Genomic DNA, 15530 nt, shown 5'->3' on the forward strand with positions numbered 1-15530 from the left:
CGCCCGGCCGCCGCGCCGCCCCGCGCCCCGCCGGTGCGCCTCCTCCTGCGGCCTCGCCGGAGGTCCCCGACCTCGCCGGCCACCACCACCGCCCACGGATCCGGCGCCCCTCGACCTCCCCGAGCCCGGCCACTGCCTCCCTCGTCTCCGGTGACGCATCTCCGGCGAGATCCCGACGTGCATCGTAATCCGTGCCGAAACCCTAAGGTTGACCCGAAATTGTCCCCAGTTTCAGTAATTATCATGCCATGTTCATCATGCCGTAACTCTGCATCCGTAGCTCCGTTTCGTGCGTGTAATATGTCAAATTGTTCGCCTCGAAGAGTACATCATTTCATTCCATTGCATCATTTACATTTGAGCTCATCTTAATGCCCGAAATGCTGTTGGAAGAGGGCTTCATAATGTTAGCTTCAGAATCTTATCAGCACGAGCTCTTTTGTCATTTTTGCCATGATTGATGTGTGCATCCTATGGACTTGGTCCCTAAATATGTTTTGAACTAGGCTATGTCTTCTTTACAGAGGTGCTTACCATGTAATTTTGTGATCAATGTGGTGACTAGCACAAGCATGCAAACTAGGCTTCGTGCTAATGCTGATTTTAGTTCCTGTTCTGCTATAATTTTGATGCCGTGTAAACATGTTGCTACAGAGAGATCCATGCATAATTTGAGATACTTCATTAAGGGTGTTTTGAAAACATGGTTATGCTCTATCCATCCATGGTCCTGATTGCAATTATGGAGTAGTCTAGCATGTCATTTTCGTGCTCTACTTTTGCTTTCAAAATGTTTCCTGGCAGATTGTTTACATGTTATTCAATTTAGCCGAGGTTGTTATAGTTGGTCCGGATATGCTATGATGTTGTTTCTTGCCATGTATAGCTTCTATGACATTTCTTCTTGATGGATGTGTGCATAGTTTATCATGAGGTGCTCTGTAGTGAGTGCATCGAGCTCACGAAGGTGCCTTCGTAATTATTTCAATGCCATGTTTTGTTTGCTGAAATCTGTTAATGGAACTTGCTATGTTTACGTGGGTGCCATCATATTTTCTGATCCTTTTTGGCTTATGGTCAGTAAGGGACTTTTGATCTATGATTTGAGTAGATTCATGCCATACCTTGCTTTGCTATTATAAGTTCCTGTGGCATGTTGATAACCTGCTCTGAACATTGCTTCGTGATGTTGTTTATGCCATGTCCAACCTGATATTTTTATGCACTTTCTCCATGCTTGTTTGAACCTGTTATGATGTGATTTAGCCGTAGATCAGTGTTCCTCTTTTGTAAAGCATCTCCTGTAGATGATCTCCATATGCTTTGTTTTCATGTTGGGGTGTTGTAGCATAGTTTATTGTTGCATGCTAAGTAGCATCGTGCTGTTAATCGCAGCTTTGTGCCATACTTGTCTTGCTTGCCATTTGCAAACCGTGCATCCGAATCCGGTGATCTTTATATCGATTTCAACCAAAATTATCTCATCTTTCCAGCGGCATACTTGGTTTGCCAAGTTGATGCCTTGTTCATCATCTTTCCTTCCGAAGCATGCATATGCATTGCATACCACATCTCGCATATCATGACATGTTTTGCATCATGTTTCTTGTGCATTGCACCGTGATTTATTGTGGTTCCTTGCTTGTGTTCTTGCTTTGGGTAGAGACGGGAGACGAGTACGTGCACGAGGAACCTGTTGAGTACGCTAACGAGGATCCAGCTTTCGACAACTCTGAGAACCTTGCAGGCAAGATGACCATACCTTCGAAATCACTTCTATCTTTGTTTGCTAGTATTCGCTCTATCGCTATGTTAGCTCTTCCTACCATTGTTTACCATGCCTACCTATTGCCATGACAAACCTCTAACCAACCTGTCCTAGCAACCCTTGTCTGGCTATGTCACCGCTTTTGCTCAGCCCCTCTTATAGCGTTGTTAGTTGCAGGTGAAGCTGAAGTTTGTTCCTAGTCGGAACACTGATATTTTGGATATCACAATATCTCCTGTTTAAATTAATGCACCTTATATACTTGGTAAAGGGTGGAAGGCCTGGCCTTATGCCCGGTGGCTTGTTCCACTCTTGCCGCCCTAGTTTCCGTGATACCGGTGTTATGTTCCTTGATTTTGCGTTCCTTACACGGTTGGGTGATTTATGGGACCCCCTTAACAGTTCGCTTTGAATAAAACTCCTCCAGCAAGGCCCAACCTTGGTTTTACCATTTGCCACCTAAGCCCTTTCCCTTGGGTTTTCGCGAGCCCAAGGGTCATCTTTATTTACCCCCCCCCCCCGGGCCAGTGCTCCTCCGAGTGTTGGTCCAAACTAGAGCACCGTGCGGGACCATTCCTTGGCAACTTGGATTACGTCGGTACCTGTACGCTTAGCTTATCCGGTGTGCCCTGAGAACGAGATATGTGCAGCTCCTATCGGGATTTGTCGGCACAGCGGGTGGTCTTGCTGGTCTTGTTTTACCATTGTCGAAATGTTTTGCGAACCGGGATTCCGAGACTGATCGGGTCTTCCCGGGAGAAGGTCTATTCCTTCGTTGACCGTGAGAGTTTGTGATGGGCTGAGTTGGGACACCCCTGCAGGGTATACAATCTTTCGAAAGCCGTGCCCGCGGTTATGAGGCAGATGGGAATTTGTTAATGTCCAGTTGTAGATAACTTGACACTTGACCTTTTTAAAATACATCAACTGTGTGTGTAGCCGTGATGGTCTCTTCTCGGCGGAGTCCGGGAAGTGAACACGGTTTGTGTTATAATTGACGTAAGTAGTTTCAGGATCACTTCTTGATCACTTCTAGTTTCTCGACCGATGCGTTGCTTCTCTTCTCGCTCTCACTTGCGTATGTTAGCCACCATATATGCTTAGTGCTTGCTGCAGCTCCACCATTTTACCCCTTACCTACCTATGAGCTTAAATAGTCTTGATCTCGCGGGTGTGAGATTGCTGAGTCCTCGTGACTCACAGATTCTACCAAAACAGATGCAGGTGCCGAGGATACTGGCGCAGATGGCGCAACTGAGCTGAAGTGGGAATTTGATGAGGCCCTTGGTCGTTACTATGTATCGTTTCCAGATGATCAGTAGAGGTCCCAGTCGGAACGATCGGGGATCTAGCATATGGGGTTGTCTTCTTTTCATTTGAACTTGACCGTAGCCGGTATATGAGTGTATTTGAATGATGTATGGTCTTAATTATGTATTGTGTGAAGTGGCGATTGTAAGCCAACTCCCTTTATCCTATTCTTGTTCATTACATGGGATTGTGTGAAGATGACCCTTCTTGCGACAAAACCACCATGCGGTTATGCCTCTAAGTCGTGCTTCGACACGTGGGAGATATAGCCGCATCGTGGGTGTTACATTCTGGTCTCTGAGGAATTTGTTCTGACTGAGGAGTTAGGAATTCGCTAGTGTGGATTGCCTACACAGTGAGGAACATGACAGCCCTGAGGAAATTGAACCTCAAATATCCGACCGTTGCTGTGCTACGCGCCAGCTGTCCAAAATATCTACCCACCTAACAGTCATATCATTGAAGGGCATTTATGTCTTATCATGCCGGGCTGCTCCCTAGGCTATAAATAGCTGCCCCCTCAACCACTAGCTGGTTGGCTGCTCCGAGAGAAACTGACACTTGTCATTGAGAGCATCCCATCCTCCGAGGACTTTGAGCGAAAATCATCAAGTGAGGAAAAACCCAAAACTCAAACTCAAACACCTACAAACCCAAAGTGATTGAGCATCACTGAAGAGATTGTTCCTGTGTGGGACCAACGCTTGTTACCTTTGAGGACTGTGCATCCTCCAGACGGTTAGGCGTCATGGTCTAAGCATCCAAGAGGAATTGTGGATCGCCGAGTGACCAAGTCTGTGAAGGTTTGGAAGTCACCTGAAGACTTACCACGAGTGATTGGGTGAGGTCTGTGTGACTTTAGCTCAAGGAGAATATGGTGAGGACTGTGCGTCCGAGACTGTGTGTTCTCGAGTTTAAATACTCAGCCGCTCCAACCAGACGTACAACTGCCACAACAGTTGGAACTGGTCTACCAAATATTGTCTTCACCAAGCCAACTGGTTCTATTTTCTCAACCCTTTCATTTCCTCATTCATGTGTTGATGAACCTGATCATTACTGTTTGAAGACTTTGACTGAAGACTTTCTCTATTTCATCAATCCAATTTCTTCAGTCTCATAGTCTTCACCCTGCTTATCCTGTTTTCACGCTATCTGTACTATGTGCTTGTTTTCATTTCATGATGATGACTATGTTGTTACTCTGTTATGCTTATACCTGAGTACTTATTCCGCTGCTAGTGTGTCGTTTCTTAGGAATTTCTTCACCTAGAAATTCTCAGTGACGGATTTGTAAAAATCGCCTATTCACCCCCTTAGTCGATATAACGCACTTTCATAAACAAACAACCTACTTCTGATTCTCAGAATCTGCAACTGTAGCTGATTTTAGGAATCCAAGCCGAAGCCGATTCTCAGGAATCTGTAGCCCGAACAAAGGGGGCAACCTAAAATACTACAGGATTTCTCCCGCAAAAATAAAATAAAAAATGCTATAAGATTCAAATAGACGAAATATTGTAACCCTTTTGTTTTCCTATCTTTGCACTCCTAGAATCTTGTGAATTAGAGAGGCCCTTAACCGCAATCAACTACTACCTCCATCTCTCAAAATATAAGACGTTTTTGTAGGCTAATTTAGGCTAAAAAACGTCTTACATTTTGAGAGGGGGAGTATTGTTCACGGAGAATCAGTTGTCTTCGGAGGAATTTATAAGATTATGATTTCTCCATGTATAGATTCCGTTTACACAGTCCATACACACAAGATTGTTCGCGGTCACACAGACTGCACCAACACAATACAGCGTCACACACTTGTTACAGCGAAGGTACCCACGTCTTCCAAAAAGAAAAGAAGCAACGACGACTAACGACAGAGCTAACTCTCACCGCCGGCGACGGCAAGGCGGTCTCCCTCTACACCCTGACAAAGAAAATGCTCAGCTCCGTGCCACCGCCGGCGCCGGCGCCGCCGTCCCCGTCCGGGCTGACCATGTAGAACGACTCCGAGTCCTTGCTCCCGGTGACCCTGTCGAACCCCGCGCGCATGTACGCCACCTCGCCGTCCGCGTCCGCCGCCCCGCCGGGCGGCTCGTCCACCACGTCCCCGGGCAGCACGCCGGCGCCCACCGACACGGTGCTCAGCAGCTGCATGACCGCGAGGTCGCCGTCCGTGGCCTCCCGCCTGACCGCGTACCCGACGCGCCGGCCGTTGACGTACGCCGTCCACATCGCCTCCTCCAGCAGGCTGACGCTCCCGCCGCCTTCGCCGGCGTCGGGCGACTTCTTGGACTTCTTCTCGCACTCGAGGGCGATGCGGACGTGCCCCCCGGCGGAGATCTCCTGCATGAGCTTCCCCGTGAGCACGCCGAGCTCGAGGACCAGCGTGGGGAGGCTGCCGGGCCGCTCCTGCACGGCGAGCGCGATCCGGGCGCGGCGGTGACCGAAGAAGGTGCCGGTGACGCGCGCGCGGCCGCCGGCGTGCCCGTCGTGCGGCTTGCCGTGGCGCCTGGGGAGCGCGGACGCCGGGCGGCACGCGGCCGGCGCGATGATGGGCAAGGAGCGGAGCAGCGCGCGGATGGCGCGCAGCGCGCGCGACGGCGGGCCCCTGACGGCCGCGGGGGCGCGCTTCTCGTGCGTGGACGATGGCTCTTTGAGCGTGATCTCGGGACGCGGCGTGCGCGGCGTGGTCGGCGGCGGGGTGGACGCCCTGGACGGCGCGGGCGGCGTGCGCGGCGAGGCCGGGATGGCGCACTGCGGGGTGGTCGGGGACGCCGGCGCGACGGCCAGGCGGCTCGCGGCCGTCGGGGAGCGCGGCGGCGTCGCGCGGGACAGCGGGCTCGACGGCGTCGTGCGCGGCATGGTCCGGCAAACCACGGCGTGGGGGAACCAAAGAGGTGGCGGTGGCGGTAGAGGGAGACCCTAGGAGCTCGACCGCGGCGAGCCCTCGGGGTGTTTTAAGCTTAACCCCCGAGCTAGCGCGACGTGACGGCATGCACGCTGGTTCGAGGCGGTGCACCGTGCACGACGTGGTGGCATTACACCGAGACACGTACTCATGGGCTCATGGCAGCCATGAGCGCCGAGGATTTTGGTGCTGATTAGTTCATGCTGCAATCTGCGGTTTGACCACCGCATGATTGGGTGACGAGGACATCCATCATCACTTCCGATAGAGTATCTTATTTGGTTTGTTCGTGGCAGCCCACTTTGCATTGCGTCGGTATATTGACAATGACTCGATGGATATGTTTCTCTACTGGACTTTTGTTCCTGGTACCTCAAACAATTTCGTTTTGTTATACCCCGGAACAGTTCATCCTGAATCACTGTAAGAATTAATTATCATGCTCTTTTAGAGGGGATCGATTATTATATCTTGGAAGATAGTGACAGAGCTAAAAAAACAGACAGAATAGAGAAGAAAAACAAAACTGTGTGGAGCGGGTGGTATATCAGAGCAAGTGTGGTTGGATGAACACCCGCAAAAAATAAATAAATAAGTGTGGTTGAATGAACGACAAATTGGGGGCTCCATAATCAACAAATCAGCAGCAGTGAAGCCATCAAACCACATGCACAAAAAATTCCTGCTTTCAATATTATTCAACACCATACATAATTTTTTAAAAGGCTCTACGGCATCGGCTGATACAGATACATGTTGCCAGTTTGTCAGAGTCAGAATTCCGCATGCTCACAATAAGTAGATTAATACAGCAATGCTCTGAGACTCCATTCAGTTTCCAGTGATTCAGTACTTTCATCGATGTCAAGGCAGCGCTAGGAAATTGCCGCGCCCGAGAAGCAAGCTACATCTCTCCACACTCGCTTATCACGCATGCAAGCTTCGGTCGGTTGTTCGGTCCAGTCGCAACATTCTCAATCTTCCGCAGCACGAGCAGACCATCTCCCAGAACCCTCTGAAATAGCATAAGGTGTTAGATAGTTATAAAAACACATTGTACTTGCCATAAGAAGGCATAGAAGACCTTGCAGTTTAGCACAAGGATACGTTTCATTGTCTCCTAGTGTTAGTAGTAGGCACATAGTATTACTTGTGAATTGTAATAGATCAAACAGCGTGCACCATATATGGTGTTCAAATGCTGGTACCAAATGATAATTCATTAAAATTGAGCACTCTTACCCCAAAAACCACGTGCTTGTTGTCCAGCCATTCACACTTTGCACAAGTTAAAAAGAACTGCAAAACACATGGTAGAAAATAAGATTTCATTATTCTAAAAGATATACTCCCTCCGTCCGGAAATACTTGTCCAAGGAATGGATGTATGTAGACGTATTTTAGTTCTAGATGCATCTATTTGTATCCATTTCCACGACAAGTATTTTCGGACGGAGGGAGTATACAGTAATATCTAACTGGAAAAATATGTGAATTGAGATTGGTGGTATAAACAAGAAAGGGGAAATCCAGATATGAACAGATAAAAACAACACGACTATAACATCACAACAAATTGGTAACAGAGCACACATTCAGATCATGATGAAATGAAAAGAAACAAATCATTTAAAAGATGAAAGTACCTGAGATCCATTAGAGTTAGCTCCACTGTTCGCCTGAAAAATAAATCAACAGCTGTTTAGATCCATAATAAGATGGGATTCAAAAAAATCTTAAACAGATTAATGAATATTCCCTATCATTGTGCAAGACACTGCTGAGGAAAGGAAACGAAACACTAGTAGTCATTTATACTAAAACAGAACTATTCTAGCGTAAAACCAGCTAAATAGTAAACCCAAGGTGGATGCTTCTTTTTAAGCAACCATGAGAAAAAGGCACCCATGAGGATTAAGAAACCAATACTCCATAAAAGATATCTGGAAATACATCACCATTCACCATGACTTAAAATAATGCATTGCCATGAGATTGCCCCAGTCTGTTTTGATGTACGTCAAACCTAACCTAGCCTACTACAAATGTTGAAAGTGAACACCTAAAATGCCAAATTTAGGCCATTCACTTTATATTGTGCACAGCATCTCCATAATTATGTACACCATTTGAAGGTTGCCATAGTAAAAGAGGCTTGCAAATTTGAGTATCTATTCTGGTCACTCAGTGAGCAGAAGTCCCATACAGAACAACAACAACAAAGCCTTTAGTCCCAAACAAGTTGGGTAGGCTAGACCTGAAACCCATGAGAGAACTGATAAAAAAAATATACAAAATACATGGAGGGGAAGGAATTTTTATACAAAGAATAACTAAGACATTAGCCCAGCCCAAGCAGTAGATCTCTTGCAAATGAACATGGCATTAGCAAAGTAACATCTGACAATAGTTTCAATTCAGAAAATGAGATGGAGAGAAGAATACCATGGAGAGCAGGCCAGGGCCAGTATGCTTCGCAATGAAATTTTCATCATCAAATTTGGTACCATATATTGATATGCATCCACTACCATCACCCTACAGGACATGAAGGAACTTTAGTTTATACCAAATAAACCCTTCAGTTCTGAGCACAAATTACTCAAGAAACAGTTGGTCACTCAAAACTAAATTGCAATAAGCCATATAGAGGCTCAAAGCAAGATGCAACATTTTATCAAATAATTGAATAGCTCAAATTCAGTTGCATCAATGCACATGAATACCACAGTCCAAGACAGCATGCCTAAAAGAATATGTTAATTTATGCTGTTGATGCATGGAGGCATGGAGCTAAACAGTATGCCACAAACCTTTACGAAGTCACCTCCCTGAATCATGAAATCTTTGATCACTCGATGGAACTGACAACCCTTATACCCCTGTGGAATAGCTGACTTCCTGCAATCAACATGTTGAAACTAAGCATAGCTGCACACCAAATAAAACTACTAATGCAAGTATGCAACCATCCAAAATTGCAGATTTGCAGTGGCAAGTTATTGTGTTTTGTTTTTTACATCGTGGCAAGTTATTGTTTTATTTACATAGTATCCTGAATGAAACAATAACAACCACCTCCCACTAAGAAAAGGAACAGTCAAACTGTTAGACCAATTTCCCACCTATGTCATGACTATCAATCTACGAAGTAGTAATACATATTCAAAAAGCATGCAATCAAATGCGCGAAAGGAAAATAAATTCTGCTCAAAATCATGTGTCCACCTCAATGTTTCGGACATCATACTACAGATCCAAACACCCTTCCACTGCCTCAACAATTTATTTGCAGTCTACAGTCTACACAGTGCATAAGTGGTAATGCTCCAAAGTGTTTGCACTCTACAAGCTAAAATTGCTCATCAATCATAACAAACAGCGGAAGTAAAGTGCAAGTCAAACTAGAAATTCTTCTTTCCATGACTTTGCACACCAACTAATCTCTCCCAGATAATAATTTAACAATATTACCCATGATATGCACTCCTACTAACACAAGCTTAAGCAACACTCACACAAGGAAGCTAAATGTTTAAGCGGGAAAGGAATTCAGGGTTGCAGAATTAGCCTCAGAAATAAGCATATCGGCAGTTACGATAACCAATTTCCGGGCATGCATCCAATCCTCACCTGTACTCGCCGGTGCAGAACTGCCTGCGACCAAAAGAACAAACACAGAGATCCGTCAGCAGAAGCGATTAATTAAACGGAGCTAGGGTTTAAGGTTGGGGCGGCCAGGGCGCAGTTACTACCTGAAGTTCTCGGCGGTCTTGGGGACGATGTCGGCGAAGAGCTCCATCTTGATGCGGCCGGCCGGGATGGACCCGATGGTCACGTCGAAGAACACCACCGGGTTCTTCGGGTTCGGCGGCCGCTGGTGCCACTCCACCGACGCCGCCGCCGCGGCCGGCGGCGTGGGCCCCGCGGATATGGCCGACGCCATGCCGCTCGGCGCTCGAGGTACGCTCGCGGAAGCTTCTGGAAGGTTCGGGAGCCGAGCCTGGGGGGGGGGGTGCGGAAGAAGCTTCGAGTTCGAGCCGAGGGAGAGGCCGGCGGCGCGCAAGGAGGACGGAGGCGGGCCAATATGCGCCAAGATTCGTGCCAGAGAGTCCTGAACGTTCGAGAGTCGAGACCCCGCGGCTGAGATCCGTCTCACCGCCATGTGGGTCCAGAGCCGGTCTCCGGGGCCACACGTCAGCCGGGTATCCGTTCCGAAGTCGGTAAGATATCTCCACCGTAATAAGGAGGAGAGGAGGGAGGCAACCACCCCCAAATCGATTTGGTCCAGACACCACCGAGCCCCCAACCACAGACCGAAACCAAACCCTAGGCGGCGGCGGCGGAGGCGGAGGAGATGGCGGCGGCGAGCCTGAGGAAGGGGAACGCGAGGCTGCCGCCGGAGGTGAACAGGGCGCTGTTCGTGCGGAACCTGCCGTTCAACATCTCGAGCGAGGAGATGTACGACATCTTCGGCAAGTACGGGGCGATCCGGCAGATCCGGCTGGGCAACGCCAAGGACACGCGGGGGACGGCGTACGTGGTGTACGAGGACATCTACGACGCCAAGAACGCCGTCGACCACCTCTCGGGCTTCAACGTCGCCAACCGCTACCTCATCGTGCTCTACTCGCAGCTCAACAGGATGTCCAAGAAGACGGACATCAAGAAGAAGGAGGACGAGATCACCAGGCTCCAGGAGAAGTACGGCGTCGGATCCAAGACCCCCTCCGCCAACGACGCCTGATCCTGCGCGTGTTTGTTTATTTAGTTAGAAATCGTCGAGGGAAACTGTTGAGTCGGATATCGGTCCTGTAATCTGTGCTTGCCGCGGTATGTTTGTGTTTGCGGTGGTTCCATATCGATATGATGAACATGACTCGTTGATTCATAGCATCTGCTTGGGTTGTCCTGTGCTTTGATGTAACTTGAATTTGATACTTTGATTAGTAGGTATATTTATGCTGTGGATGTCAATGATCTGTTAAACGGGGGTGTTCGCTTGAAATTTGTGATATGTGCATGATTGTTCAGATACATGGAGCGGCCGAAATCTATTTAGGTAGAGAACCAAATGTGTGATATGGTGAGGATTCGTGTACAAATTACCAGTACTGATTTAGGTGGGTGTATTTGCACTTTGATGTTGCTCTGATGTTCTTGCTGTGAGCTTATAAGGCTGTGGTGTGTTTGCTGTTATCTTGGATGTGTATGAATATATGATTATTGCTTGTTTGAACATCTGTGGCTCCCTCAGCAAAAGATATGACTCCAGGTATGGTCACTTTTGTTTATCTTATTACCATGTACTACCAATATACTCCTATGTTTCATTGGCTGTGACTAGATGCCAGTGTAGTTTGTTAGTACTCATGCTATGTGATTTTACCTTTTATGGTTTGCTAATGCTGATTGTGCGATGCAAACTTGCTGCTGTGTAGTATTAGTGTTTTCATGGGTTTCTTAAGCGATGATGGCTTGTCTAGTTCAAGCCTGTCATGTTCATTGTGGGATGGCTGTTTTTTGAATTTGCAGAGTGATATTGAGGGGACTCAAAATCCTGAAATCTTGGATTTTGGTAGCAAATTAGCGTATCTTTCTGCTGTAAATTTGTAACAGCTATGTGCATTTTGGGGATCAGTATGTTCTGGATTTGTAGTGTGGGTCTAGGAGTTGATGAACTGTCTTGAATTACGTGCATTTTCTTGATTTGTAAAGTGCGATTCTAGGAGCCTGTGGACAATCTTGAATTTGAAGACTACATCTGAATTAGTACTTTCGGCAACGCTGTCTTCCATTGGCCAGCTAGAGTATCTGTCTTGTGTCTTCCATTGACCAGCTAGGCAGCTAGTGGTGTGATGCCAGCTACTCCCTCCGTTCCGATTTACTCGTCGTGGGATTTGAACTAAAACCATGACGAGTAAATCGGAACGGAGGGAGTACATGTAATTTACTCTAGTATAGTACATGCTTGAACTTTTCTATTTGGGGAAACTGTACTGTCTATTTGGTTTGTATAAAGAGGCATGATTCCCAATTTGATTGAATAGATGTATAATAGTAGATTTTTTGAGGTTATGCTTGGTAAATATAGCTTGTTTGCCTCGGAAAATCACCCTTAGTAGATTTCATAGTTTGTTTGCACCAAGGCCAGAGTTTTGGTTACCATTATAGTTTCAGAAGATGAAAAGAGCTTCTGTTGTTGAAGTTCTTCACTAGTTCGTTCTTTGACAATAAAAATTGGGCCTTTTTTTTGGTAAATTTCATATGATAAAAGGTACTCCCTCCGTTCCAAATTACTCGTCGCTGAAATGGATGTATGTAGAACTAAAATATATCTAGATACATCCATACGTGCGACAAGTAATTCGGAACGGAGTGAGTATTACGGAAGTTCTAAATTTCCTGTGGCAAAGACATAAGATGAGTTAGGGTGGAGATATGCCCTGAAGCTACCTGGTTGGTTCAAAGCCATGGCTAGATCTGGAGCTATTAGTAATGGTATGAAGAAAACGTGCTCAAGTCTAAGAGTTTTTGTCACCAGATGCTTCAGAGTCTTGCTTTACAGAAAGTGATCAGCAGCAGAAATTTAACCAGAACTGTTTGATTTGAAAGAGAGAAAGAAACAACAGAGTCCTCTTATCTGCAAGTTCTTTAGGTTTCATTAACTCCTGATGCAACATACAGGTGGCACACCCTGGTATTATTAGCAATCCAGCAAAAATACAACGCACATAGTCAGCAAGATGGCCAGTAGAGAAGACAAAGTGGTTCTCTTTGAATCGAACGTATCAAGAGACAGAGTAAGAGTATATGCCAATATTATTCCATGAAACGAACAGTTTAACCAATGATATCAGATACATGATGGCATGCTATTTTCGTTACAAGAATTCCTCAACTGGAAACTCCACTTAATATCAAAACACCGACTAGCTAGTATTCATCGCCTGATTATTTGTCACCATTCTTGAGCAGGGCAGCTAGACCCAGCGGCCAGTTGAACTTCGTTGACATCTCCTGTCGGGCCACCTTGGAAGCCCTACAAAGCAAAGATGAGAACATCAAGTGTCAAATTAGGCTACAGGATAAGTCCTACTGAACAAATGATTAACCAATAAGAATTCAGGACATGGACCCAATAGGAAAAGTGTATTGCAGTATTATTTTATTTTACACCCTAAGAAACTAATCAACTATAATGTTTTGACAGAAGTTCCAGCGTCCTTGGCCCTTGTTAATATTTCAACTTACTATGGAGATCATCATACCATATAGTAGGTAAATACAGAATAAAAATACAACTCAAGGACAGGCACAGGTATACATAGCAAAAACCATGCTAATTGCAATGAGTAAATTTAACATCAGAATCACTTAACAAAGCCCACAGGCAAAATATGCAATGAGATATGTAGGTAAATTGGTTCACAGCACAAACTCAAGAACATTCTAAGAATTCAGGACATGTATCCAAAAGGAGAAGAGACTGCGCTATTATTCTACTCCCTCCGTCCGCGAATAAGTGTACATCTAGCTTTTGTTCTAAGTCAAAGTTTTGAAACTTTGACCAGCTTTATAGGAAAAAATAGCAGCATTTATGGCACTAAATTAGTATCACTAGATTTGTTTTGAAATGTATATTCATAATATATAATTTGATGTTATATATACTACTACAGTACTACTCTTCTCTAAAAAGTTGGGTCAAAATTATAAAACTTTGACTTAGGACAAATGGTAGAAGTACACTTATTCGCGGGCGGAGGGAGTACACACTAAAGAAACTATAAGCAAAGGGCAAAGGCAGCCTGTGGTGACCCAAACTGTTACGTTTTGACAGAAGCTCTACTCTCCTGTCTCTTGTTGATATTTCAATTTAGTATGAAGATCATCATACCATATAATAAAGTAGATAAATGCAGCATAAAATTATCACCCAAGGACGGGTACAGGTACACAACAGAAACCATGTCAACTGCAACAAATGAATTTAAAATTGGAATCACTAAACAAAGGCCACAGGCAAATATGCAATGGGACAAATAGGTAAGTTGGTTCACAACACAAACTTGTGAACATTGCAAATGGATTTTTTCATATAATTCAACTTAACCAGTAAGTGGCTAAGTTGGAAAAGTTAGTTTACCATCCAAGCTGAAACCATTGGCCGAGCACATTTTTTATCGGCTAGTGTTGCCATGTAAAGAGAGGTCAGTCATTCTTCTAGTGTAAAATACTAGAAATGGTTTGTCAGGCGGCACTTGTGTAAGTGTAAACTGTTCGCTTGGATCCAGATGTCAGGTTACTGAACAACAGGTCCCAAAATTGTTCACCACTTGGATGTCAAACACGGTCACAATCACGCCTCTTTAGGGACCAGGACCAGGATAAAGACTCAATCCCATCACTGGCTCTAATTCGCAACCTTAATTTGTCCTAGGAATCACGAGCACACGACCAGACCAAGCCCGCGCTGCTTCGCGGGTACGATTATTAATAAAGACAAACCGTACCGCGGGGGGCGGGGGAAGCCTTCTTACTCGGCGAACGCGGCGGCGGAGGCGGAGGTCGGCGGTGGCGGGGGCGGGAGGCAGGCGGCGATGGTGGAGAAGCCCTGGCGCTGCTTGTGCTTCTGGTTGGAGGTGCAGTGGATGAAGACGATCCCCCGCCGCTTCACCACCTTGCAGAAGCCGCACAGCCGCTTCACCGATGCGCGGACCTTCATCTTCCTCTTCCTCTTCCTCCTCGCACCAGATCCGATTCCAAGCAGAGCGTGTCCGCTCCTCGTCCTCCTCCTCCTATTCGTGGTTAGGGTTTCCTTCCGTCCGTGGATCCGTAGATGGGCCGGGTGGGTATTACAGGCCCAGGCCCGTCCACAGAATCTTCTGTTTCTAAATAGATATATAACCCACTGCCTATTTTTTCTAGACATCCAACCATGAAGTAATGGCAACCATGTGCCTTCAAAAAAAAAAGTAATGGCAACCATGTCACACCATCAATTTATGCAAGTTAGTCATAAGTTATTTCTTAAATATATTTTGTATTTACAATAAGTGTGTTGGGCGATTGCATCATACTCCCTCTGTCCCGAAATATAAGAACGTTTTTGACACTAGCTTAGTGTAAAAAACGTTCTTATATTTTGGGACGGAGGGAGTACCTATGAAGTTCACCCTCTACATTTTTTTTGGAAATGTCATTCTTTTAACTACAAATTCACGTTTTCTTTTTTTATACTCTTTGTATTTTTATTTCATTTTTTAATTTTAAATTTTCTTTACATTAGTTCTAGATGTTGTTATCAACTTTAATGTATTTCTTTTAGCAAGATTCATGCAACAACGCATGGTGCATCATTTAGTATGGTACTTTTTGAGTTACATCTATATAAAAAAACTCAAAAAAATTGAGTTACATTTAATACGTAGTTTATTTTACTAAAACAATTGCATGTAGTTTATGCGATAATCTTAAAAAACCATAGAGTTGGGTGTTTTGGAGGCCAAGCTACATGGAGTCCTTTTATTTTAATAT

General features: G+C 45.6%; 3 protein-coding genes across 3 annotated transcripts; 1 reads left to right on the top strand and 2 right to left on the bottom strand.

Annotated features, from left to right (window-relative positions):
- Positions 1-6658: 6658 nt before the first annotated feature.
- LOC123113907 (peptidyl-prolyl cis-trans isomerase CYP22) lies at positions 6659-10079 on the bottom strand. Its single transcript, XM_044535227.1, has 7 exons — positions 9746-10079; positions 9624-9647; positions 8804-8891; positions 8436-8528; positions 7637-7669; positions 7233-7289; positions 6659-7005 (listed from the first exon to the last, which is right to left on the bottom strand). The coding sequence occupies exons 1-7, from the start codon at positions 9934-9936 to the stop codon at positions 6895-6897; spliced, it is 597 nt and encodes a 198-aa protein (XP_044391162.1). The 5' UTR covers positions 9937-10079; the 3' UTR covers positions 6659-6894.
- A 170-nt stretch (positions 10080-10249) lies between these two features.
- On the top strand, positions 10250-10967 carry LOC123113908 (splicing factor 3B subunit 6-like protein). The gene has a single exon (XM_044535228.1). It carries the CDS (start codon positions 10348-10350, stop codon positions 10735-10737), a length of 390 nt encoding a protein of 129 aa, XP_044391163.1. The 5' UTR covers positions 10250-10347; the 3' UTR covers positions 10738-10967.
- A 1777-nt stretch (positions 10968-12744) lies between these two features.
- On the bottom strand, positions 12745-14832 carry LOC123113909 (uncharacterized). The gene is made up of 2 exons (XM_044535229.1): positions 14534-14832; positions 12745-13032 (listed from the first exon to the last, which is right to left on the bottom strand). Exons 1-2 carry the CDS (start codon positions 14716-14718, stop codon positions 12945-12947), a joined length of 273 nt encoding a protein of 90 aa, XP_044391164.1. The 5' UTR covers positions 14719-14832; the 3' UTR covers positions 12745-12944.
- Between the last annotated feature and the right edge of the window lie 698 nt (positions 14833-15530).

The sequence above is a fragment of the Triticum aestivum genome, chromosome 5B, assembly GCF_018294505.1.
Source record: "Triticum aestivum cultivar Chinese Spring chromosome 5B, IWGSC CS RefSeq v2.1, whole genome shotgun sequence".
In the NCBI taxonomy this organism is placed as follows: Eukaryota; Viridiplantae; Streptophyta; class Magnoliopsida; order Poales; family Poaceae; genus Triticum; species Triticum aestivum.